The 26,094-nt window shown below is 39.6% G+C and overlaps 3 protein-coding genes across 3 annotated transcripts; 1 reads left to right on the forward strand and 2 right to left on the reverse strand.

The window, feature by feature from the left end:
• The first annotated feature begins 114 nt into the window (after positions 1 to 114).
• efcab2 (EF-hand calcium binding domain 2) lies at positions 115 to 2,901 on the forward strand. The gene is made up of 8 exons (XM_056366072.1): positions 115 to 483; positions 631 to 688; positions 911 to 989; positions 1,706 to 1,778; positions 2,119 to 2,195; positions 2,308 to 2,350; positions 2,516 to 2,582; positions 2,666 to 2,901. Exons 2-8 carry the CDS (start codon positions 664 to 666, stop codon positions 2,782 to 2,784), a joined length of 483 nt encoding a protein of 160 aa, XP_056222047.1. The 5' UTR covers positions 115 to 483; positions 631 to 663; the 3' UTR covers positions 2,785 to 2,901.
• Positions 2,902 to 4,682: 1,781 nt separating this feature from the next.
• adpgk2 (ADP-dependent glucokinase 2) lies at positions 4,683 to 16,249 on the reverse strand. Its single transcript, XM_056365720.1, has 7 exons — positions 16,013 to 16,249; positions 14,045 to 14,204; positions 12,044 to 12,234; positions 11,771 to 11,867; positions 11,440 to 11,576; positions 10,387 to 10,523; positions 4,683 to 7,583 (listed from the first exon to the last, which is right to left on the reverse strand). The coding sequence occupies exons 1-7, from the start codon at positions 16,206 to 16,208 to the stop codon at positions 7,011 to 7,013; spliced, it is 1,491 nt and encodes a 496-aa protein (XP_056221695.1). The 5' UTR covers positions 16,209 to 16,249; the 3' UTR covers positions 4,683 to 7,010.
• Positions 16,250 to 17,169: 920 nt separating this feature from the next.
• Positions 17,170 to 24,501, reverse strand: ctsba (cathepsin Ba). The gene is made up of 11 exons (XM_056365839.1): positions 24,362 to 24,501; positions 21,318 to 21,445; positions 21,142 to 21,227; positions 20,752 to 20,866; positions 20,340 to 20,455; positions 19,789 to 19,874; positions 19,549 to 19,695; positions 18,773 to 18,889; positions 18,434 to 18,562; positions 17,986 to 18,067; positions 17,170 to 17,854 (listed from the first exon to the last, which is right to left on the reverse strand). The coding sequence occupies exons 2-10, from the start codon at positions 21,438 to 21,440 to the stop codon at positions 17,994 to 17,996; spliced, it is 993 nt and encodes a 330-aa protein (XP_056221814.1). The 5' UTR covers positions 21,441 to 21,445; positions 24,362 to 24,501; the 3' UTR covers positions 17,170 to 17,854; positions 17,986 to 17,993.
• Positions 24,502 to 26,094: the final 1,593 nt, after the last annotated feature.

Raw genomic sequence — 26,094 nt, forward strand, 5'->3', positions numbered from 1 at the left:
TTGTTTATTCAGTTTACATAAAGTGAAGTTCAACAGACAGAAACATAACACATAGCTACAACTGTGAACACTATTATACTGTAAATAAATAAAGCTGAGTGAACAAGAGCATGAATTAAACCTGTATATTGACAGTAAACGTTTTTCTTGATATACAGTCCTGTGCAAACATTTTTCTTATCCATCATACAATACCGTCAGGTAGGAGTCTGATCAGTCCCAAATTAATTCTGTAACAGGACAACAAGCCCAAACACAGACAGAGTCTTAAAGAGCTATCTTCAGAGACAAGAAGAAGGGGTCTTGCTACAGATGGTCAGGCCCCCCATAGAGTCCTGATCTCCACACGGAATCAGTCTGGGATTGTTTATTTATAATTAATTCATGAATACTGTTAATAAGAGAAAAACACACCGTGTGTTTTTGTTTCCTGTTAAGTAAACTAAAATATTTGGAGCAAACCGTACATCACACTGAAACAAGGTATAGTGTGTATTTTAAAGGACAAAGATTGACAACGTGCTACGATGTTTTAAAAATGTACCTGGCTTTGTAAGACATATGTTGGGGTATTAGTAAAAATCAGTTACTCTCCTTGTTTCCAACTAACTGTTCCTCAAATATGGCCAGTCGGTTGCCACGCAACGGAATAACGCGGCAGACATGGCGGAGAGCAAGCAGAGTGCAGGTTAGTCTGTCTTATGTTGTATACCCTCTGTGTATTAGTTTAAATTCTTATCTTCAGACATCACAAAAGGGCAGTTTCAGTGTTTCTAGTCCCCTTCAAATTACGGTTCAGTATTTGAAGGTTTTGCTTGAACATTATGACAGTGGAGTTACTGCTTCAGTAACAAGCTAGCGGTCGACTGACTTTTGGCTCTGTACGTGTTTTCTCCTTTTCGTCTGTCAGAGACCACAGATGTCCAGAAGAAGATCAGAGCAGCCTTTGAAGCGTTTGACTATGAGCTTAACAACACAGTGAATGTCCGGTAAGCTCCCACAGCAGCCTGCAGGGGGAGGTGGTGATTGTTTACATCCCTCTCCTTCAGTGGTGGAAGAAGCAGGGCTGCATTACAACCAGGGCAAAGTAGGCAACTGTCCCTCCAGGAGCCCCAACAGCAAGAGTTACTAATTTGGACCAACATAAATTGATTAATTTCACTTGTTATAATTTTGCACCTGTTGGAAGCACAGTATCAACTCCTCCCATATCAAAATCTACCCTAACTGTTTTAGTTTTTATTGAGCTCATATGTTGGAAAGTCTTGTTTTATCGAAGTGCCTCTTTTCTTTCTTTCTTTCTTATCTCACACCTCCAGGGACGCTGTGTTTGAAAGTTTGTAGTTCACGAGGAAAGCTACACCCATCCTTTCCTGTAGATTTTTTTTAATACTTCCCTAATCTTTTGGTTGGGTGGAAAGTAAACTGAAATGCCTCTGGTTTACCACTGGAGATAATGAAGCCCTTTGAACGAGAGGAGCAAGTAGCTCATATTGGCAGTGACTGTAGTAGAGTAAAGTTAGTGGTTTGATACAGGGTTGAACAATGGCCAGTTGGCTGGAAGGACTGGATAAACCAGAAAGTGCGATCAGTGCTGTCACATTTGTCATCTGCAGTCTTTACATATTTTTAAAGAATGTGAGCTAACATGTTGTAGTGACTTTAACTGTAAGCTGTTCATTTCCTGTCATGTTTTTGTTTTTAGAGAGATTGGCACCATCATCTATTCCCTGGGTTGCTTCCCCTCTCAGAAAGACCTACATGACTTTATAGCTAAGGTCAGAACAGTATTGTTTTTTGTTTCAGTGATGTTTTGGAGGAAAACAACCAGTCAAATAAATCATCTGAGGCTTTCCTCAAATGTACCTACTAAACCTGCTAACAAAATATAATTAATTATGAGCTTCCTGATATTCTGATGTCACTGACACATTAAAATGCCATCCCATTTTAAAATATATTGCATTTATTGTTAATTTGCTCTAGTGCAAATGAAGAGTTATGATCAGCATGATGTATGTTTGAAAGATGCAGATTCAGATCCAGATACAGAGAATATTATAAGCAACCATCCTTGTTCAAGAACACAAATCCAGAAGCCTCATCCTGTTCAACCAGGTGGAAGAGGACCACACAGAATGTATCCATCTGGACAAGTTCCTCCCAGCCATGACCAAAGTGCTGCTGGAGCACAAGTAAGTTAAGTTTCATTATAAAGCACCCACTACCCTCAGGCATTATTCCCACACCACAGAAGAAAGACATAAATAACAATGGTCTGTGTGTGTGTATGTGTGTGTGTGTTAGGTTTCCTCCCATTCCTGAGGACACTCTGCTTCAGGCCTTTGAGGTGAGACCAGCAGCCGTTTCTTGTGTATTCTCCGGTTTTGTTGTAGTCTATGAGGAATAGGAGCAGGAGTAAGAGCTTCTGAGAAAATCACACTGTCAGCAGAGTGAATCTAACATCACAGTGTTTGTGATATTTGTCAAAGCAACACTCACACTGTGTTTCCAGGTTCTGGACAAAGAAAAGAAAGGATACCTGGAGCCCGAGGAGCTGACAAAGTACATGACACAGGAAGGTAAAGCAGAGGCTTTATGACGTACGAGCTGTTTTCATCACTTTTCATTGTGCTATGTTTGATGATGGCTGTCTTGAAACCAGGTGAGTCCTTCACTCAGGAGGAGATGGATGAGATGCTGACAGCACTCGCTGACCGTGAGAAGAACTGCATCTATTACAAAGACATAATCAGCCAGCTGACCATTGACCCTGACAAGTAGAAGGTGTCACAGTACATGCGTGTCAGCGTAATTCTTGACACATATTACAAAAAAAAGTTTGTGTGTGTTTGGTGTTTGTGTTCATGCTATAATTAATAAATGTGACTTTCAGACTTGTCTTTGAATTAAGATCAAATACTTTTTCATTGAATTGGCACATTTAGGAGAATGTATCAACAGCCCATGTCTGGAAACATCTTTTAGAAGTCCATTATTTTGGTACCACATACAGTAGTTTTATGTTGCCCCACATTTACGTATTTTACCCAACCTCTCTTTCCACATTTTCAAGCCTGACAAAGATGTGCCGACATGTTCTCCAGAATCATATTAAATTTGAAACTACATGTACAGTATAAATCAAACGGAGGAATGCAGTTCCCTTTTTAATGTAAATTAAGTCAGAAATCAGGATCACCCACACAACTGTGATGTTTTCTAGATGATGCAAAAAACATTGTTGTAATCTTGCACCTGAATTAAATTAATAAGAAAAGTAATTTCCGAATGTTTTTGTGCAGGCATTTACTCTTTCAACTTTCTCACTTGAAAATGTTTTTGTAAGTTTAATACAAAAGCTCAAGACCTTGAGATAATCCACAGGTACTGAAATGTGCTTGTGTATTTGAGAAAATTAATAAAATGCATGTTTAAGAAAGAGAGCTTGCTGCTTGCTGTCCCAACCCCAGAACCAGGGCTCAGCTGGGGCATAGTGTTGGGCCTTAAAATAGGACAGGCTCTGCAGCAGTAGACTAACAGTCTATAGAATTTTATTGGCTTGTTTTACATGGAAAATATAAACATTTTTAAACCGTGTAATCTAGATATGAGCAGATCATGACTCCTGTGAGAGTGGCTGTAGATTACATTTATGATCCCTTTCTGATGTCACCGTCTTATTACGTTTTAATTCCTTAAGTTAAGTTTAATCAAGTGCAGAGTACCTCTGTGCAAGTGAAGCTAGGCTTCTCAATGGGTTTATTTCCCATAAAATCTATAGGAATAATTTGAGGTAGTCAGGGATTGCGATACTCAGCACTCCGGCAAATATTGTACAGAATACATGCAGCAGTATTAGTCCAAACACTCCTCAAGCTGCAGGGTACAAGCCCATCGATATGAAATTTTAAAGTTGAAAGGAATCTGATGGCCGACAGACACAGATTATAATGGAAATTCTCTGCAATAAAATAACTCTATAGAGAATATTTCTCATTCACTGATTACATCTGGGCACAGTGGTGGAGTCAGTATGTGCAGCCAATGGACAAATAATTAGTAACAAGTGAAGACAGGGAACGTAACCCACATGAAGTGACATCTAATTAAAAATGAAGTTAAAGGTGTTAAATGTTGAGAGCGGGCAGAAAGGAAACAACCTGATGAGTTATGATGTTGTGACAAAGAAGCCATGATGTGACAGTCCTGCAGTACTCATCACAAACATCTAGAAGAACAGTGAAGTTCAGTTGATTTTAACTGACTAAAGCAAGAAAAAACTCTTGTGCTTACGTGTCCAGAGTGTCAGATTAAAAAATACAGCTTGTAGCCATGATGGCTACAAACTTTATCAATATATGACCCCAAGTATAAAAAAATAAACAAAGCAATGATTGCTTTATCAGCATAGCATTTTATCTCAGGTGATTCTGCACTGAATAGATAACATGCATGAAACGGTTAAAGACAGCTTTGGAACATGGGTGACATGACTTCATCTAGAGCTTAGATAAGTATATGATATGGTAGCAAACACAAGCTGTTCTCTACATGAGCATGAATGCATGCTAAAGATTTAATTTCACAGTAAAAAAAAAAAAAAAGAAGAAAGACCTCTTCCTCTCAGCTTCTAATCACTGTGAGACAAAGACATCAGAAAATAAAAGATAACCATACAATAATAGAAAACGTCTGTATTAAACATTCCCTTTTCACTAAACACCAAAAGTCAAGACAGAATAAGGCTCATTTACCTTCAGCATAATCAAACAATAGCATCTAACCAGTACAGTCTTGATACAGAGAAAAGATTCCTTTACCTTTAGATTCTTCTTTTCTCTTACCCTCATACATGTTGCACTGTAACACGAATAAATGTGTTCCTCGCTGAAACAGGGCTTTAACAAGCACGTTTTAAAAAACAAAGAAATTATTTTGTGTAAGCAAGAAAAAAATACTCATACTTGCATATTGAGGTGTATTTGTGAAACATACTTCAATCTAAATGGAGAAAATAGCTGAAGTGGGGTCTGTGATGGAATGTCTGACTTGTACAAAATGAAAAAATAACAGAGTTTGCATCATTCCCATTTAGATCCAGTTACTTCTGTAAATACAGTTTCAAATGAAAAAGTGATTCCTATCCTGAAGAGTGGAATGGGAGTTTGATGATGATGATAATGGTCATTTAGAGAAAGGGCCCAACCTTAACTTGTAGATTATCTCAACAACAATTATTTAAAAAAAAAAAAGGAATTAAGAAGGTAATGACTTTGACATAATAGGGTGTGTGTGTAGTGATAGGGGCAATGGGCCTATCCAGGAGCAGACCATCAACTCATCTGGCAATAATCCTGCTACGAGTGAGATGAAGACTAAATATGGAAAATATAATTTCAGTGCGGTCCACTACTCCATTGATGGTGAGTAGCACCATGGCTTCAAGTCAAGCTTACAATGTCATGTTACTAACTTAGAAAAATCTAAAACAACACATGAGATTTGGTTCCACTGTGTACAGCCATATTGTGAACAGTAATGTTGTCTACACACACTGGTCATTTGGTCCTTAAAGAGCCATAAACAAACACAAGAAGAAGGGAAGAAACAAGGAAGCAATATGACAAATAATAGAAAACTTTGACAAAGAAACATGGGAAAGAGACAACAACAAGAAGAGCGGAAAAAGGGATGGTGAAACAGAAAGAGCGTGGAGGTAGAGAAGAAATTTTTGACATCATATCCAGCTACCAACAGTGGTCTCTTAACATAGCTTTTGCATTATTGCACTGCAAATGACTCACAGAGGAATGACAATCCTGGAGCAAATCAAACTCACCCAAACCAGAATGCACATTTTTCACATATATTGGGAAGAACAGGAGGTGATCACCTCACCAGCTTTCTACTTGAAGTCTTTCTTTGAGAATGAGACAGGAGAGGGAAGAGGCAGGACAGAACCTTCTCATTAAAATAGTTGATATGATCTTTTAAAACTGCCAGGCTGTTAACTTGTCAGCCTTAGGTTGGCTCCTCTGAAACTGCATTTGCTGCAAGGTAGGTGAGGGCAAAGGCTTGTGCAGTGGTGGGACCTGTCGATTTTAAGTAGGTGAAAACACCTAATAAACATGCTGCCAAGAAAGCAAAGATTCAGCTGTTCCAGTAATTACACAACTCTGGATAAATCTGCTGCATAGAAGAGCCACAGGTTTAAATTATGCAAAGACAGTGTATCTTAGAGCAGAGGTTGTGTAACCCTGCTGTCAGACCCTGCGAATACAGCAGACCGATGATGCATTCAAAGTCTTGATACACAATTTAAAAATACCATGCCACAATCTACCCAGGATGGCTCTGTAAAAATGACTTTATCCAAACCTCATCCCTCTTCATCTCATCCTGACTGAAGGCCAAGTCTTGTAAGGTCAAGGAGAAAAAGAGGAAGACAGGTTATTAAAATCACCAGAGTCAGATGATGGGCTACAATGACTTGGCAAAGATGGTTGGTATGTGCCAAGGCGGTCCTAAAAATTAAATAAACTCTATACCTGAGGGCTTTGCACTCAGGCAAAGACACTACAAAATACATATTATTATATGCATAAGTCACAACACAATGCACACACTCACACACCACACTGAGCATTACCTGAAGAAAGTCTGGTTAAGATAGACTTTACTCAGTTTACAAAACTGTAATATTTGAGTTTTTCTTTATCTCTTTCAAAAATCAATACTGAGCCCATGTTTTTAAAATATTGTGGGTTAACCTGATTAATAACCACTGTACCCGATCATCTGACTCCTATGAGTGATAACAATCAGTTTTCCTTATAGTCCACCTGGGCCATGAGCTGCAAGTGTGATAACATTAGCCTGATACTTTTCAGTACCTGTGTTTGCCACAACAGCTATTTTGCCATCACACTCAGATCAAGTTTCCAGAGTCACCTTGTTGCCAACATCTAGTTAGCATTACACACAAATAGGACATGAAGTCTCCTTGTCTAGATCTGCAGCACAAGGCCAGCAGCTGAGATGTTGTCCCCTCCACCTGCAGTTTGGTAAACCTCAGTGCACACCAGCACAGGTGCCACACAGATCTCATAATCCTCCTCATCCCAGCAGCTGACGGGCCTGGTCTCTTGCAAAGGGATACGCTGGCTGCCCTCCTGCCGGCTTACAGAGAATGAGTCATCCATGATGAGCCTCGCCTTGCTGGGGTCAATGTCATTAGAGCCACAAACATGGCGGTTAGCTGTGAGAGAGGCCTTGGCCGTGGCTGACATGGTGTTCTTCCACTGAGAGCCACGGGTCACGATCATGGCCTGAAAGGCCAGTGTGTGGACGTGGAGGCGAGTCAGCGGCTTACCCTTAGCTTTAGAACTGTTTGTGTCACTTTCTACACTAGCATCATTTGCATCCTTGTAGCGCTGGTTCAGAATGCGATAGACCTCCCTCATTTGGTCGAGGACAGTAGCTACACGAGGGTTTGGGTCTGACAACACCGTGATGTTGGAGCCTTTCAGCAGGCTGAGCAGGTTGGGAAGCTCCTGTTCATTCATCCCCAAAGAGTCCGCCTGGGAAGCAGCAACAGAACGAGTGACTCACCACAGAAAAGCCTTCATTGTGGCACATTCATTATATTCTTAAAAAAACTCTTAAGTCAATAATAAAATCATAAAATAACACCAGCCTTATCCCTTAAATTATTTGTTCTGAATATGGGGCAAAATTGTGACACTTAGTACTAAAGAATTATTGTATTATTGAATTATTTAGTAGTTATTTGAATGGCCAAAACGTATTTGTCAATGTACTCTTGTTTTGTTTTCTCACTTTTGTTCACACCATGTAAGGAAAGGTCTAAACATATGCTTATCAACATGTAAATTTAAAACATAAATAAAAATAAATAAACTACCATCTCTTTTGATCTTGCCCCAAAATAAACAAATTCTGTATATGACTGTGCTATTACACCAGACCCTTACACTGCCATCCTAGGTGGGGTCCATCACTCTTCATCTTTAAAACATTTGCAACAAAAGGCAATACAGTGTACCACAGTCACTGCAAAGAGGAATATTTTAAGCCTCTGGAAAACTGAGGATGTGCCTTCTTTTAAGACTTGGCTAGCAGAGGTCACTAATTTGTTGCATCTGGAGAGGATTAGATATACGAACTGTCTTCGCTCTACAACCTTTGACAGAATGTGGTAACCACTTCTGTCTTATTTATCAAGCATTGTGTGTGTGCTCACAGTGTCTAAAGCATTTATGTAAGTGCATGTATGTCTGTGGATTCAGATGTGTACACATGGTATGTTTGTACATGCACTCTTTATATGTATATGTACAGTCGTGGTCAAAAGTTTACATACACTTGTAAAGAACATAATGCCATGGCTCTCTTGAGTTTCCCGTTATTTCTACAAGTCTGATTTTTCTCTGATAGAGTGACTGGAACAGATACTTCTTTGTCACAAAAAACATTCATGAAGTTTGGTTCTTTTATGACTTTATTATGGGTTAACAGAAAAAGTGATCATATCTGCTGGGTAAAAATATACATACAGCAGTGCTAATATTTGGTTACATGTCCCTTGGCCATTTTCACTTCAATTAAGCGCTTTTGGTAGCCATCCACAAGCTTCTGGCAAGCTTCTCGTTGAATCTTTGACCACTCCTCTTGACAGAATTAGTGCAGTTCAGTTAAATTTGATGGCTTTCTGACATGGACTTGTTTCTTCAGCATTGTCCACATGTTCTCAATGGGATTTAAGTCAGGACTTTGGGAAGGCCATTCTAAACCCCTAATTCTAGCCTGATTTAGCCATTCCATTACCACATTTGATGTGTTTGGGGTCATTGTCCTGTTGGAACACCCAACTGCGCCCAAAACCCAACCTTCGGGCTGATGATTTTAGGTTATCTTGAAGAATTTGAAGGTAATCCTCCTTCTTCATTATCCCATTTACTCTCTGTAAAGCACCAGTTCCATTGGCAGCAAAACAGCCCCACAGCATAATACTACCACCACCGTGCTTGACGGTAGGTATGGTGTTCTTGGGGTTAAAGGCCTCATCTTTTCTCCTCCAAACATATTGCTGGGCATTGTGGCCAAACAGCTCGATTTTTCCCTCCAGAAGGTCTCATCTTTGTCAATGTGATCAGCAGCGAACTTCAGTCGAGCCTTAAGGTGCCGCTTTTGGAGCAAGGGCTTCCTTTGTGCACGGCAGCCTCTCAGTCCATGGAGATGCAAAACACGCTTGACTGTGGACACTGACACCTGTGTTCCAGCAGCTTCTAATTCTTGGCAGATCTGCTTTTTGGTGGTTCTCGGTTGACTCTTCACCCTCCTGACCAATTTTCTCTCAGCAGCAGGTGATAGCTTGCGTTTTCTTCCTGATCGTGGCAGTGACAAAACAGTGCCATGCACTTTATACTTACAAACAATTGTTTGCACTGTTGCTCTTGGGACCTGCAGCTGCTTTGAAAAGGCTTGTTCCTGACTTGTTCAAGTCAATGATTCGCTTTTTCAGATCCATGCTGAGCTCCTTTGACTTTCCCATTGTAGCGTTTGTGGGTGTTTGTATCCAATGAGCCCTATTTAAATGGCCTCAGAGAAGTCACCAGCTGTAGTCACTCATAATTACTCACAAGAAGTTAAGAGGCCATGCTATGAAGCTCATTTCATTGACACAACTTTCAAGTCACCAAAATTGCTAATTCATGTTGCTGTATGTATATTTTTGACCCAGCAGATTTTGTCACTTTTTCTGTTAACCCATAATAAAGTCATAAAAGAACCAAACTTCATGAATGTTTTTTGTGACAAAGAAGTATCTGTTCCAATTACTCTATCAGAGAAAAATCAGACTTGTAGAAATAACTGGAAACTCAAGAGAGCCATGACATTATGTTCTTTACAAGTGTATGTAAACTTTTGACCACAACTGTACGCTTCTCTTGGTAATTGTAATATGCTTTAGACATCAATTTTCTGGCTGGCCCTTTAAAAGCAGGGTCATTATTTATTTTTATTTTTATTTACTTTTTCTTTCCTTTTCTTTCTTAGTCTCCTGGAATGGTAGTTCCTTCTATTTGTAATACTTGTTTATAAAATTGAAAACTCACAAACAAACAAACAAACAAATAAATAAAATAAAACAATGCAAATACAGGAAGGCAAATAGTTTCTGGGTCACGATGTTTCATACACAAATGTATTCAACTAAGCAAATCTAGTTTCAGACTTCCTGGTGTGACTGCCATTTAGTTTTTTCATCTCTGTCTTTATGTAATCCCTCTGGTCTCTTTGCATTCTGAGTAATATGTGTTAATTAAGGTGTTGAGTAATTATTAGCTCAGTCATACATACGTGTGGAATGACATAGTGAAGCAGGTCTTCCATTATACTCTCTTCTACGAAACTGGCCATCTCAAAATGAACACCAATCTGAGGAGATGAGGAGGACAGCAGGTCGGCCAGGCGAGAGAAGAGAGCGTCCCGCTCACCTGGAAAGATGAAAGGTATTCAGACAAAAGGGGGTGAAGTAATGTGGAAGTGAGTAAAGGGACAGAGGAGGTACAATATTAGAGAGGTAAGGATGCCAAAAACCAGAAAAGGTAGACAAATAAAAAAGTGAAGTAAGGGGGTTGGTGGTTGAGAAGTGATGAAATATGGAGAAATGAGATGCGGAGGAAGAATGGTAGATTGACAAAGAGACAGAAAAAGACAATCGTCAGATCAAATGAGGCACCACTGATTTGCAAACAGCCTGGTGCAGAATGGGAAGTTAGTTATGACCTTCCTGCCAGTGTGATACTGATTGTCAACCTGCCCTTTTCTTTGTTTCCTTCTTTCAGTTTCTGTCCTCATGAACAACCATCACAAATACTTCAAATACGATCAAAGTCAAGCCAAACTGACTTACGGCTAGACTGAAACTATGGTGGAGGCTGATGGTCACTATCAACGTTACATAGCTGATGGCGCCAATGCAATGTGTCAACATAAGACAATTAGCACTTTTTCACCTTAACAATTTTGAGTATAAGTGTAATTATGGCCAAAATAAATATTCATATGAGCTAACTGTGCAGATGATTCTACAGTGAACAATGCTAATCTCAGTCACACTCTTTTTACTCTCTTACCCTTTTACTGCATAAAACTCACAATTTACAAATAAAAAGACCTTTAAGTGCAACTCAGAATAGATGAGCCCCTTTAAGGTTAGGGTTAGTAAGAAATCACTAATAATCGTACCAAAGTTTAGCTTACATCAACTCACACTCCCAGATCTTCACAGCAAAGTCATGCAGGGTTAACTGAAAACCTATTTCACTTGTGCGACACAAAGCAGCAGACTCTAATATTACATTTTCCAAACAAGCAACAATTAAAAGGTTGTCACCAGTTTCCTCTTACCTGACTGAAAGGGGAAGTTATCCATCATTTGCAGCCCACCAACCACTAGCAGATCTGGTTTGAAGTCTCCGAGTTTCTCAGCAAATTCCTCCATGGAGTCCAGGTAGGGGTTATGGTCATCACTGTGGATGATATATCTACAGAGCACAAACACAAGCAAGGCCAAACACGGTCAGCTTCAAATACCTTAGAGTCCTAAATTTATATGCACGCACGTACGCATGCACACACAGCAGTGAAAAAGGTAAAAAAAAAAAGAGACTCACATACACAGTTTACCTTTCTATGATCCCTAAAGATCCAACAAATAGCCACCAAAAGCTCAACACACCTGTTGGCTCTTCGTGACGTATAGTGCCCCCAGCTAGCTCCAGATGGATACTCTAGGATCAGATGAATGTCTGGCTCGTCTAGAATATTACCTGCCACTGCAAACACAGGGGTAGGTGGGGTACAGGTTGTGGAAGGGGAACAGAAGTGAGAAACAGAAAGTAGAGAGGGCAGAGAAGATGGGAAAAAGGAAAATGATCATGGGAACTAAATATGAGGAGACATATATCCTCGAAAGTAGTAAGGGTCTAACAGTGTGCATTTGTGTGTGTACCTGTGATGTGTTGGGACAGGACATCTGTAAAGTCGGGGCTGAAGCTTCCTCCTAGCAACACATCACATCCTTCAGTTGCCATACGACCAGCCATTACCGGAGCATTACCGCCTACTGACCATCTGTTCCCAGGTAGGTCACGGGACGCCTCGACCAGCTCACTAAAGAGAGTGTCATTCAACATGAAACGCCTGCAACACAAAGAAATTAAAAAACGGTGAGATGATGTGAAAACAAAAACACCAGAACATGAAAGCAGCGACATTTCCTCATCATTCTTTCACTGTGACAGTTTATCATATTGTAAAAGCACAGGTTTCCTTTATGACAGGAACCTCAGCTAAAAGCTGAAGATACTGACATGCCAGAGCTTGTTGGCGGCAAAACACACACTTCAGCTATATCAACAAGGTTTAAGATAAAAGTGATAGGCAGAAAGAGAAAAACAAAAATTTAAAAGAGATAATGAAAACACTGTATGGAAAGTAAAGGATAGGAGTCGAGAGCTAATGACACGAGAGGAAGCAGCAGAAAAATGTTTGGAAAGACAAGATATGATGAGTTAATGCTTGTATGATGCCTGGCTTTGCTCAGGCTCTGTGTGGCACCCATTGCTGCTATGAGACTCCTGACAAAATATGTGAACATTGGCCCCTTTCTGATAAAAGCTGAAATATTTCCGACTTCACAGTCTTGTCATTCTGAGTTCTGAAAGTGCAGCCAACAGATAGGAAAAAAAAGAGAAGCCAGTGTTGCGTTGTGTGCATGAAACCAATAAACATGCAGCCTACAAGAGACGGTTTTAGAAACAGTATGTATGCTACTTTAAGAGATTAGTCTGGTTAGTCAAACACTAGCATCCTGTAGATTAAGGTTATTTCCAGCACTTCTCTGGCACAAGTCACTAACAGCAATGGAAGAGAAACAGAAGGAAAAGCAACAGCACACTATGCAAAATAAAGAAAAAAATGTATTTTACTAGAAATAAAACTATTATGCATGCAGTTTGACGTGGTCTGCATTTGGCAGACATACCCATTCATCTCTTCTGTTACTTGCACATATCACTTAGCTGCTTAAGTTTTCTCTTTTTCTGTCTCAAGTGCTTCAAAATTATGGTCTAAGACTCAGTCTCAGACTTTGCTCACACAAGGTTGGTCGTCATCTGGTGGACATCAAGTGTTCATAATACAAAATTCCACAAGAAAACAAGCAAAACAGAGGCAAAAGAAATAACAATAGATGCTGAGAAAGTCCTTGTTTCTGTTCATTCTTATTCAGTGTTTCACAGATATGCCCTTGTATTTTCTGTTCATGATTTTGTAAGTCTGTTGCCTTTAGGTGTTAGTTCCAGCAAATGAACAAGGGCTCACAGGCGCCAGAACAGGAGCAGTCACCAGTACAGAAAAGAGAGGGGAGATGAGTTCAACTGCATAAATACTTAGTGCTAAGAATGGCTACAACTAACTGATAAACATCAACAAATGGACAATGACAGTAAGACACACACAAACACTGACTAAAGCGAGGATTTAAAAAAAAAATGTAGCTTTTACTTGGACAGTCTATTTTGTGTGAAAAAGATATGGACAAACGAAAGAAGACAGAGCGAGCAGCTAGATTTATTTGTATGTATGCAAGTTACAAAGACCCAACACATTCATGATGGAATGCGAGTGTGTTTGTGAAACAGCATGTGAGAGAGAGAGGAACACAGTAGCCTGAGGGGGGCACCAACAGTTTTAACTTTCATGGTCTCAAGCCTCTCAAACTGATTATCTACTACAAACACCCTTGGCACACCATGCATATAAACAGCGGATCAGCCCTAACGCAGAGAAGACTCAAGTATTCAAATATGTTCAAGAGGATATTCTGTGAGCACATATACTGTATTTCTACTTCTGTGACTTTAGGGTTAACTACCTGAACTAGTCCACAAAAATGTAATGGCCAGCTCTTATTCACACACACACACACGCACACACACACATCACTTACTCTGCAGCTGCTCCTGGCGCAAAGAAGTAGGCAAAGCTCTGAGCCAACTGTTCAGTGTTTTCTATGTAGTCATGATGCAGGGGCTGGTCTGTGGGAGGGAGGCCAATCTTATTAAGTAATGACACCCCGTCCACTATCAGGTCAACACAACCTCCAAAACCTGAGGACGAAGGAGTGGGACAGAGAGAATAACACAAAGAGAAATAAATATGCAATAAAACCATGAGGGAGAAGAAAATGAGATAGCCTAAAGGGAAAAGGGAACAGGGAAAAGACTGTGAATCACACAGGCATTTTCACGCTCTAGCAACAGTACAATTATAGTTTCAGCTGTTTCATCTTTTTCATAGCTTTCAGCTACAAACATTATCTATCATGTGTGAACAAAGGCCAACATGAACAGTAACAACCCCTGATAACGCACTTGTGATGGCAACCTACTAGAGAAGCCAAAATGCAAAAGGTTTGAGTAGATCTCACACTGGAATTTGTTTTGACTCAGTTTGACTTCTGGTCTGATTTCAAGCTGCTTAATTGCTTTTCTTTGCTCTTAACCAACAATCTAGGAGTTTTCCTGACAATTTGCTGTATATAAAAGTTAAAAGTACCTGTGTATATTTGTTATCATGTGGTCAGCACGAGTGGTGGATTTTATTGTGCTTTTTGTTGTGTCAACAGGACAGTACTTGCGTTGTACTGATTAACCCTAATTCACTACCTGTCTACCTGTCACATCTAACAGCAACACAAAAGGGTTAGATGAAAATATCTGTCATATCATGTGACTTGGCTGACATGTGATGTTATTATATCTAATTCTCAATAACCACTATGTAACAGATCTGATTTCGTGGGTGGGCCTGGTGTTGAACTGGGTAAAGGTTGGACAGATATGGTGATCACTTCTGTTGTGTGTTTGTACCAAGGTTCAAAGGACAATATTTTAGGTTAAGGGTGTGACAGACAAGACAGAGTGGTCACACTATTTACTATGTTTGCTAAAACCTGAGGCAGATTGTCTTGTGAGGAATTCCACCCTTTAATACGGCAATGGCTTAGTACCCACTGTTAACAGTGGAAGAAGGGGCTCGGTAATAGCAAGTCATGTTCACTTGTGGCACAGACCACTTCTTGGCACCACTCACAGTATTAACTGGCATTTGTTTTAAGGTGCAGGTACAAGAACATGGAGCTGTTAACTTACTGTAGATACTGGAAAGCCATAACCAGGAACTGAAATCAACATTTGTATTGTTTTTAACCACAGCAAGTACCCTCAAATTTATCCCCCATCTGCTTTCACTATTTAACCTTTATACTAGTTAGTAATAGATGTCACAACTAGGGTACCATCTACACTAGAGACATAAGGCAGACATTAGTTACTATGGTTAAATTCACGCAGGTTCGTGGTACAAATATTGTCACATCCTTGCCCACATTTCCAAGCACTTTTTGTCCCTTAACATTTCAAACACGCTGAGTCCATTTGTTTGAGGATGTCTTCTCACAACAAACTGGGCTCCGCTGGTCAGACAAGGTGCTAATCTGGATTGAAATCTGGTGACTGTGCAGATCATTCATGCTCACGCCCCTTTAACCTCCCCTTCTTCTCCTTCATCAATAATATTTTGTGCACCATTTAAGGGGCAAACTAAGCCAGTTATTGTCAGCTCACTAAAAATAAAGGTTTCCCTGCACCTTTTCTAACTTTTAATAGCCTACTTAAGTTTTAGGTTAACGTTGCAATATTCACGTTAAGATGATTCAAAATGTGCAGGGTTAACAATCAACTTTTAATTTTCTATTTTGTTGGAGAGTTGGAGCGATGGCTGAAGTTAACAATTTACTAACTTCAACAGCAGCATGTTTTTCATTTCGAGATAAATCAATAATAAAATCCAGCGTCTCCATGAGCCCCTGAAATCAGGTTTGGTTAGCTAACGTTAGCTAACCCCCAACACTTACCAACGGCCACTTTCGGTCTGGCGACGTTGCTCATCCCGACTTTCTGTTCAGCCCGGAGAAGAGAGGACAGGACCGTGTCCAACCGGTCGTCCAGGTCTTCATTCTGGGGTGACCGGAACCAGAGGGCCAAAATAACCACAAACAGGGACACAACAGGCCCATATTTCATCCACGAAACACTGCCTCCCCCCTCCATCGCTCGCTCGCTGACTGGCTACAGTGGCTCACACTGGGTGTAGTGAACAAGCACTTTCCAGCAGCTCCACTGAGCGTAGGGATGTCTGTTTGTTTTTGGAACCGGAGTGTCCCGGATATGTCTCAACTGGACGGATCCTGGGCGGAAATCTGCTTTTCAGCTATTCATTCAAAACACCACCATTGTGTGTCTGTGAACAACTACTGTCTATATCTTGTCGCAAAGAAGATTTCTTTCACGGTTTTATTTTTTCGCGAAGCACCGCTGTCCCGCTTGTCTGATTGGTGGACGCTGGTGTACGAAGCTAACTATCTTTTTATATATATATTTTTTTTAAATACTACGAAGGGGGAGTGTTTGTTTTTTTGCTGACAAGGCGGAAGTGAGCTGAGAGCAGTCATTCTAATCTTGTACTTTTCTCGGGTATTTCGATTACCTGCTACTTTATACTTCTCCACTAAAATATGTATTGCTACTTTTACTGCAACAAAGAATCTGAGTACTCCCATTCACCACTGCAGCTCTCCAACAATCCGGTAACTTTGTTTTACAATGATTGTGACAAACATTCATTCATTCAAAAAATACCTACGTCTATAAGTCTGAGTCTCCATGAGTCTTTTTTGTCCAATTTGGATTAAAAGTTCAGGCGCAGCAGAAACGTTAATCAACTACCACCAGAATAGTTTTGACTCACATGGACTTATCCATACATCCATCACATCTTGACTCACATTTTCTTGGTGAGTCAGTCCCTTCACGCTTGAGAAGCATCACCTCAGTCAGATAAAATGCTAATTGATTTAAACTGCTAGCATGCATATTCAAGAATAATAACACCATGGGAACGAAAGAATGATTTATTTAATTCCAAACATAACAGTAATGTGCTAATATTTTTTCCCCATTGATACAGTCAGACAATTAAGACAGTCATTTCCAACCATATTTCTTTAATAAAAAAAAAAAAAAAAATTGACATTTCATTTTATGACATTAAAATTTAAAAACACTAACAGGCACCAGTTACAAGGAGTACATCGTGATATTGTGGAGTTGAGGTGGCACCAATATAAAAATGGCAGTCAATATGGAAGCTGTAATTATTAAAAAAAAAAAAAAAAAAAAAAAAAAAAAAAAAAAGACCCACTCTACTGCTTTAGGCAGTCTCTTTGTATTGCGCTAAAAACAGTCACTTTTCACCAGTGCAGGAAAAAAAAAAAAAAAAAAAAAAAAAAAAAGCACACATACACGCAACACAGGGACAAATTCAATCAGTTCTGCAACAGTCTGCTTCAAATCACCTGAGATGAAATTAAATGCTCATGCATGTCTTAAACATTTTCTCCCTGTACAACTTTTGATTGATCTTGCTTTAAAAAGTGAAGGAACAAGATCTTAAGACAGTTCAGTCACAAACTTCACCTTCTATTCAACAACAGTAATTTGTGTTCAGGCACATAGTTGCTGTCATACCCCATCTGCTAATCCACCTACAGTAAGTGAACGGTGCTCTTGAGTTTTTTCAGTCTGCTGTAGAAAGAAAACGTGGTTGTGTGCAGGGCGATCAGTGGGTTTTAAATATAATTACTTAAAAGCAGGAGTGTGTCGCCCTCTAGTGATTATGTGCCACTACTGCTTCAAACCTGCAAGAGAAACAGTAAAGCACAGACTCAGTTAACATTCATAGTATAAAACATTTGTTGAGAATTTCATAAAAAAGAGATTTATTTGAGACCATTACTTTATATTTCCATTACATCTATTGTTGTCCTACCTTAGGTTTTACTTGGGAATGCCTGCCACAATCTCAGACTCAATACCACAGTGATCTGATCCACGCAGGATTTTAAAATATCCTGAAGACCAGAGACAAGAAAGAGAATACAACAGTTAAATTAGCTCAGTTTTAGCTAATGAAACACTGTATAACAATTGTGTGAGTGTGTAAACAGAATAGTATGTGCATTTGTGTTTCATATACAGAACAGCTGCTGAGCATCTACACTTTACAATGAGTCTTACATAGCAAAGCATGACAGAGCTGTTGATTTACTGGTATGGAGTCATTTGAAGCTGCAGTTTGTGTATTAGACTGCATTATATGTCAGTTTCTAATATTCCATTCCCTGCGTGCATGTAAGGCTGATTATCATTGTGTAAATGTTAGTTAAAAAGAAGAAAAATAGAAAAGAAAAGAAAAAGTAAACCATGTCACTGCTCACCGTTATCACCCCAGTCAGTGTTCCAGGAGTTGGCACAGAGCCAGTAGGGAGTGCCACCCTCCACCCCCCATCCCAGGACCTTGATGGCATGGCCACCCACAGCAGACCCAGACACATGCTGATACACACCTGGAGACAAGGGGGGGAAAAAATGGATGGGGTGGTCAGCAAGTTTGAGTTCAAGTGGGTGAAAAATGTCTAAAGCAACATTTTACAGAATCACTGAGGAAAATCTGCAATCAGCATTTTCCCTTTGCTTTACAAGTTGTGAATATACAAGTACTTAGACAAATGCAGCATAAATGCACATAATACTGGCAATGGTGCATGTGTTCTTACCGGACTTGTAGAGCAAAAAGTCTTCATAGACAGTAAATGCTCCCTCCACTGGGCCATTCTTAAAAATCTCAGACTGAATCTGCTCCTCATCTGCCTCTACGCTGTAAGATGTTTTACCTGCAACAGACTTAGAGTTAGGATCCTGTGCTGCACCTGTGCGTACGTGCACACCATCGTTAGGGTTCGGCTCATGTCAGAACATAAACAGTTTTTTGTTATCAGATATCTAATGATAACTTTGCATTCGCAAGCCAGTCAGTGTAGAGGAATGCCAGTTAGTGAAAGGTTTACTGATAAATTTATAATCATAATAATAATAATAATAATAAATAAATGTATCATCATCATCTAATACAATGGCTGAGTCACCTGAATTTCTAATGAACTTTACAAAAATATTTATGTGTATATAGTTGGGTCCAAAGTGGTCTTAGACTCTACTGTATGTGAACTATGGTCTCTCACATATTTCAAGATGATAAATCATACTTTACCAGAGTCTGTTTACTATTCATATAAATGCCATTTTATTTTTCTTAGTGCATTTATCAATATGGACTTAGAGCAAAAGTGAATCAAATCACAGCATTCCAACCAACTTATAATATAATATAATAATGAGGAATATCCTTTCCTGAAACAAACAAACAAAAAAAAAAAAAAAAAAAAAAAAAACAAACAACGCAGGGCAAGAACAAAATACAGTTCAAATGTTAGATTTCATTTCTCCTTCTATCAAGTAATCAAAATGTTTTCCATCTGCCTGCCTTTCTTACCATAATGCTTGTCCTGTTTGTAGCTGGGTGTGTATCCAGCTTCACACTGGTAGATGCACTGAGGTGTGTCTCCACCCTCTCCAGTACAAGGAGGTCTGCTACCATTCACATGGTGCTCACAGGGGGCGATGGTGTAGGGCCGGCAACCTGTTGGCCCATAGATGGAGTCATTGTCAATTGTAGATGCCACACATACATGTGTTTACACCACTACAGAAGTCTCACAGGTACAAAACTCACCAATGTGGGAGTTATAGAGACCTCCAGAGACCAGTCCCTCTTGGGTCCAGAAGTCCCAGGCAGATGAGGGGTAGCCACCATTACATCTAAAAAGAGAGAACAACATGAATACACCCCCACTTACAACCAATAAGCACTCCATGCTACTTCCAAATTTATAAATATTAGGGACGCACCAGTTTTCCTCTCCCAGTACATACTCTTACTGCACTGAGACAAAGTACTCCATTCATTAACAGTGCTCACTTTTCCCAAATGTAAAATCTGTACACTTCATTGTGTGGAACTCACTGGAATCATTTTTATTTAACGATACATTGAGCCTAGGGACTGCTGTGATCCCCTGTGAATTTTATAATTACACTGACAAGACATTTCATGTGATTCACTTTGTGGCTTGGGTATCAGCCATGACATAACATGACATGCCTTCCATCTTCACCTGATATGAAGATGGAAGTCTGACTGGGAAGCTTGTGTTGAACCAATTCATTCTTTCCTCACATTTGAACACAACAAAGCAATGAAACTTCTCACATTCTGTCCCTTACCCCATGCCACAGGTTTCACAGCAGGTCAGCAAGTCCTCAGAGGAGATCTCCACATTGACCTTGCCATCGCTGTGGATACACACACGGTCGGAGATAGCCTCTGCAGCACCAAACGCCTGTGGGGAGAAGAACCAAGACATGCCACAAACACAAAAACAAACCATTAAAGACAGGGAAACAGTCTGGATGTGATTAAATGGCAATAAGTAAGGTTACACTGAATAGTAGGATAAAATTTAGACTACATATTTACACAGCAAGAAATATTGGTAACCCCAACGCTTTATTTTTGTTTTTGTTCATTTGAAGATTTAAGTATATAGCATGTCATGTGCCACCCAGATTGCAAAGCCCTTCGAGGCCCAGTTACATATGGTCACATCTTTTGAGCAGTAAGCCCCTCCCCCCTCACCCAGCAGGATCCACAGGAGCCCTGGTCTCTGATCTCCTTCAGAGTGGGACAGTTGGGCCACTGCACTCTGGAGTCAAATTCTTTAGGCAGTTTCAGGTCTCCAGCATACTGAACCCTGCAGAGGAAAACAGCATTGTAGAGTCAAGTATTACTGTTACTACAGTAAAACACACAACTATGATGTAAGCAGATTTGACTTAGGTGAGTCCTGCTCAGTGCCACTGAAGCCACCACTTCTTTATGTACAGACAAATGTACATTGGGCGCATATTAGGGGATGTACAACACAACAAATACTCTGACTAATGTGTGAGTGTAATGCAATACTAAACTGACGTCAATCTCTTATATTTCACACCCAGCAACAGACCGTGTTTACATGAGACTTACATGATTGGCAGTTTAGGTCCCTTCAGCATCGTACCACACAGAGTCCGGACATAACTGTAGTCAACATTATGGAAGTTGTGACCAGCCTGCAGGAGAGAAGGGAGATTTAGTCAAACAGAATTGCTTATACCCACTGAGAGATGTCTGAGGTAAGAAAAAAAGAAAAACAAACTCACCTTCCATGTAGTGTTAATCTTATTGATGTAGTTTACCATCTCATTGGACAGTGGATGCAGATGGGGTCTGGCCAGGCTCATCGAGAAGCTGGCAGCCAATAGCAGTAAGGCTGCACACCACATTTTGCCTGAAAAACACGAAATGAAGGACACATGAGTAAATTGGTTATTCATTACACTAGGTCTGAGCTATAGAGTCAAATCACAACATCTGACCATAAATGACCAACTTCCTCTTCTAACCAACACAGCCTCCATTTCTATTCCCTGCAAAATTAGCATTTTCATTTCCCTCAACTTTCAGGCATGAACGATGAAGGGAGACAAGACAAAGTGCAGTACTTAAACCCAAAAAGACAGTAAATATGAATGTCTAGGGTGGACGACAGATTGAAAATACTAGGAAAAAAAAAAGAAGAAAAAAAAAAAACTGCGGTTGCATCTACAAGTGGAACATGTGTACACACAGCTGAAAAAACCTCCTCCTCAGTCACACTAGTCAGAGTCCTTTCCAGTGGTTAAACAGACTGCGTCAGCACACGTACAAAAAACAGTCCACTGATCTGGACTAATTCATTAGATTTAAATCTACACACAAGAAATAAATTTTAGAGACTCTCAATATGCAGTGCATTTCGTTTGTACAAGTGTTGTTCACTTAACTGTAACTAGGCTGTGTTTCAGTTACTGCTTAAGAAAAGGCAGAAAGAAAAATATATCCTCATGCTGCAGAAATCAGCAACAATGCAATCGATAATATGGACCATATTATAGAGGTGAGATGCAGTAGTGAGAGCGGAGATCAGTTCCATTAGACATCATGCTGTAGCCTATTAAACTGAAGGTAGGGGTGTTCTCAGGATAAACAGGATGCTCCAAGTCCAGAAAAATCAATACCAGTGCAGATACTGTGCTTCTTTATAAACACAATGGGAAGAACTAACATGTAGCTTCAAACCCTGACACCCCTGATAAAAAAGGACAACAGATGATGATGATGCATCTATTCTGGAGGCATGAACATCAGGAGTGAATAAAAGCCTTGTGTCAGAAAGAGACACATGTTGACTTTTTCAGCATGCAGTTATTCTGGGAATTAGCCAAAAATCTGCTTACAACCACAACTAAATTTGAATCCAAACACAATTTTACATGGACTTATTTAGGAACTTAACAGACTTATTGACCCTCTGTGCATATTTTGTTATACTATCATGGAGATTTCCTCAAGAACAAGAGCAAGCCTTGTGAGGGGCCTGTAATATCTGCACACCTGTCTGGACAGGTCCTGTTTCTATTATGAAAAAAGCAGAAGAGAATCCAATGAAAACACCTCAGGTGTGTCAGAGAGAAAAAAACTCTAGTGAAACTGGTTTGATACCATAAGACTGAGGCTGATGAAATTTCATGGCTCTTGTATGTGCTCAACTTTCTTTAACACCACACGCAGGTCATCATATATCATAATCTGTGTAATTCTTATAATCTGGGTATTGGAAGTTTATCTGCAACCACTAGGTTATGGTTACAGGGTGGTTTGTAGACAGATTTCAATGGGTCCTAGCTGTACCATGGACAAACTCATACAAACAAGCAAAAAGTATGAAAGATATCAAGGTTTTCTTTGGTCAGATTTTAAGGAAGTGGTTCAACCAAAAACAACCTTGTAGCTGAAACAATGATTTGGGGAAGTCACCATGTGTCTGCTGATCTGCAGCGATGGCTGTCAAGAAATCAGTCTCATGTCAATTACTTTCAACACAGCTGTCATACAAAGACTCACACAGCCAAGTTAACTCGCTGAGTCATAGTGGAGGGCTGTGAGGCCTTTTGTTGCAGTATTCTTACATCTCCTAAATGTGATAAATAAGTGAATAAATTATTATTTATTTCTTCACATTTCTAAATACCATCAAGGGGTCAAGGGCTTGTGGAAGTTCTACTGTGTGGGAGTTTCCGATCAAGTCTGAAATGGATGAGTCACCACCGAATCCACAGAGAGCCAAGTTCCTGAACAACTACTTTATAAGTAGAAAAGTAAAACAAATGATCCTGTTAGCTGTCAAAGAGTTGACTACTGCCGTTTTTTGAAATATTGTGCTCATCTACTTATTCTTTCCTTTTTTAACAACTGCACACTAAACATGACACCCAAAGTTTCTGATGTCAAAACTAAAGGAATCATGTTTTAAAAAAAGTCTGATAAATCTCTAATAGTACTCCATCAACCTATCTGCATTGCTTTCCATCATGTGATTGATAAAATGCATTTCCTCCTTCCTTGTCACAGAGCCAGATTTACTCACTCAGTCATTAAAGAAAGGCCAAAGTCTGTTTTCTATTTACTTGCAAGTGTGAAAACCTTTTCACACCCCCACCACCTTGTTTTGCAAAGTCGGGGCTGCAAACTGCTGTAGCTCGGTATATGGTCATATGATTTACATACCAACTACTTTCAGTTCGTTCAGCTTGACTTCCCCTCTGCTTTATCCCAGACATGTTTATAAGTAAAAACACAAAGTCTCAGCTCTTCTCTTTTGTCTGGTTAAAACAGAGGACGGAATGGCTGCCTCTGCTTTCACTTTCCATTTCCTTGCCTCTTCAGTATTATGTTCCATATTCATTTTTTACTTTTGATATTAAGTCATCTCCCTCATTTGAATCAGATTTCATTGATCTTTGTTTGATGTGCCCTAATCATGAATAAATAAGACACACGTGTGTTTGGACAACTTAGCAGCTCCACCTGTTCCAGCGCTTATCACCTTTGACCGTGAAGCTAAAATGAGGTCAGGCGGTCACAAACAATCACAAAAACAAGTAACTGCTGCGATGAAACTGCTCCTTCTTGCCAAATAAATCGTTGTCAAACAAAACATATTAATTGCACACATTTAACGTATTGTGTCTGCTGGCTTATATAAACTGCACTTAGCTAAGTGCTAACTCACCGTGTAAACAATCAGTAACTGTAATAACAGCTGATAACAGGAGCCTCACAAATGTGGAGAAACACACCAACAACTACTGCTAAAGTCTCTTACCGGTATCTTATTTATCAGCTGTTGAAGTGAACTTGATCAGGTCTTCTCCTCTGTTTAACGGTGGGTCACTGAACAACAAACTGTATGAATGTGAGACGGTCCTATTTATCCCACAAACCACGTGACACAGTCACATGAAGGCAGCTCATGTGATCGGTGGCGACACCAAACCATCATCACCACCCTTCCGTCTTTCACCCCGGTCTGTGGGTGTCTTCGTGCCCATAACAGAACAATGGATCTGGATATAACCAGATCCAGGTCACAGTTAAACGCGGTCTGGGATACTTTAGACATTTTGGTGCAGCGGGACACAGTGGATCTATACTATTTCAATCTGACCGCTGGATGGTGCTGAAGCTCACCCTCACCATTTAATCCTCAAATCTTTGATCTTTAGCCTCTTTGTAAACCCCCCACATTGTGTTTTGTGTTATTAGTTTATCTAGTTTTATTCGCTCTTAACACATTTCTATTGTTATTGGTAGACTAAACCTCTGATGTGATGTGTTGTCCGTACTTAACATAAAATCTGCATTTGGAGAAAAAACCGTGATCAAGACATCTCCACTTTTCACTCTCAAATTTCGGACCCCAGGCCTCAGGTGGCCCAGGTGTGCTCATTCTGCAATCCATCCATCCCAACAGTGATCCCAAGTCCACAAGTCTGGGAAATCTGCACATCTGTTGCTCACTGCCATTTTACTAAAAATTGCTATTGTCTGTTTAAAGTGCTTCATATTTGTTTTTGGCTATTTGCATTTTGCAAATGTCTCTCAAACACCTTGACACAACTCACACCAAAAGGTGATTTGTTATTGATCTAAGTAAGACATTTGCTAAAAGGCTATTCTAATTATATTTTTAACTTATTAAAAATCAAGACAATAAATTTCCTGTCTTCTGACATAAAGTTGACAGTTATACCCTGTTAGTCTGATGTAACCAGATAGATGCTGATATGTTATTCTATTAAAAGCATCCTTTCAAAGAAATCAGTGTTTTCTTGTTTTACATTAATAGGCCAAAACACACTATATTTTGACGTAATCCTCTCAGTGACATGTAGCATAATGCTTACTAATGCATGCACAGCAGTGTGTGTATTTTGATATTTGACTACTTTTAGCTTATTTGTGACTTTCATTTCTTTTTTTATTCCTTTGAGAAGTATCTTGTGATTTTGAACCGATGAAGACAAGCCTTTGTGGGTGTCCTGCTGTATTGTGACATGGATCACTGACCACAGAGAATATGCTGATTGTCCTTCTGCTTTCTCTTCCTTATGATACTGTCACCTGACTTTCAAAATGATGAAATGGGAAAAATACTGTAAGCACAGCATACGCACTTTAATCATTATTTCACCAAGCATGTTGCATAAAAGAGCAGATCCTCATTTTAAAGTACAGAGTTAATGACCAAAACCAATTCCTTATTTAACCAGTAACCAAGGTCACACTCTTGTTTCAAACGATTTAATCATCTTATTAGAGATCATTTATAAACACATACTACAGTAAACAACAGCCTGGGGTTGAGTTACAGTGTGCTGAATAGTTGACCATACATCTTCAAAACTCTACTGCAGTAATACGTCTTCTTAATTCTCATTACTTCTCACTTTGTTTTATGTTTTTTCAATTTTATCGTTACTTAATAATGTATTATTACTAATTCCACATATAGTTGTAAATGTTTTAGCCTTTTACTGTTTCAGCTTTTTGAATAAC

Source organism: Seriola aureovittata, chromosome 1, assembly GCF_021018895.1.
Source record: "Seriola aureovittata isolate HTS-2021-v1 ecotype China chromosome 1, ASM2101889v1, whole genome shotgun sequence".
In the NCBI taxonomy this organism is placed as follows: Eukaryota; Metazoa; Chordata; class Actinopteri; order Carangiformes; family Carangidae; genus Seriola; species Seriola aureovittata.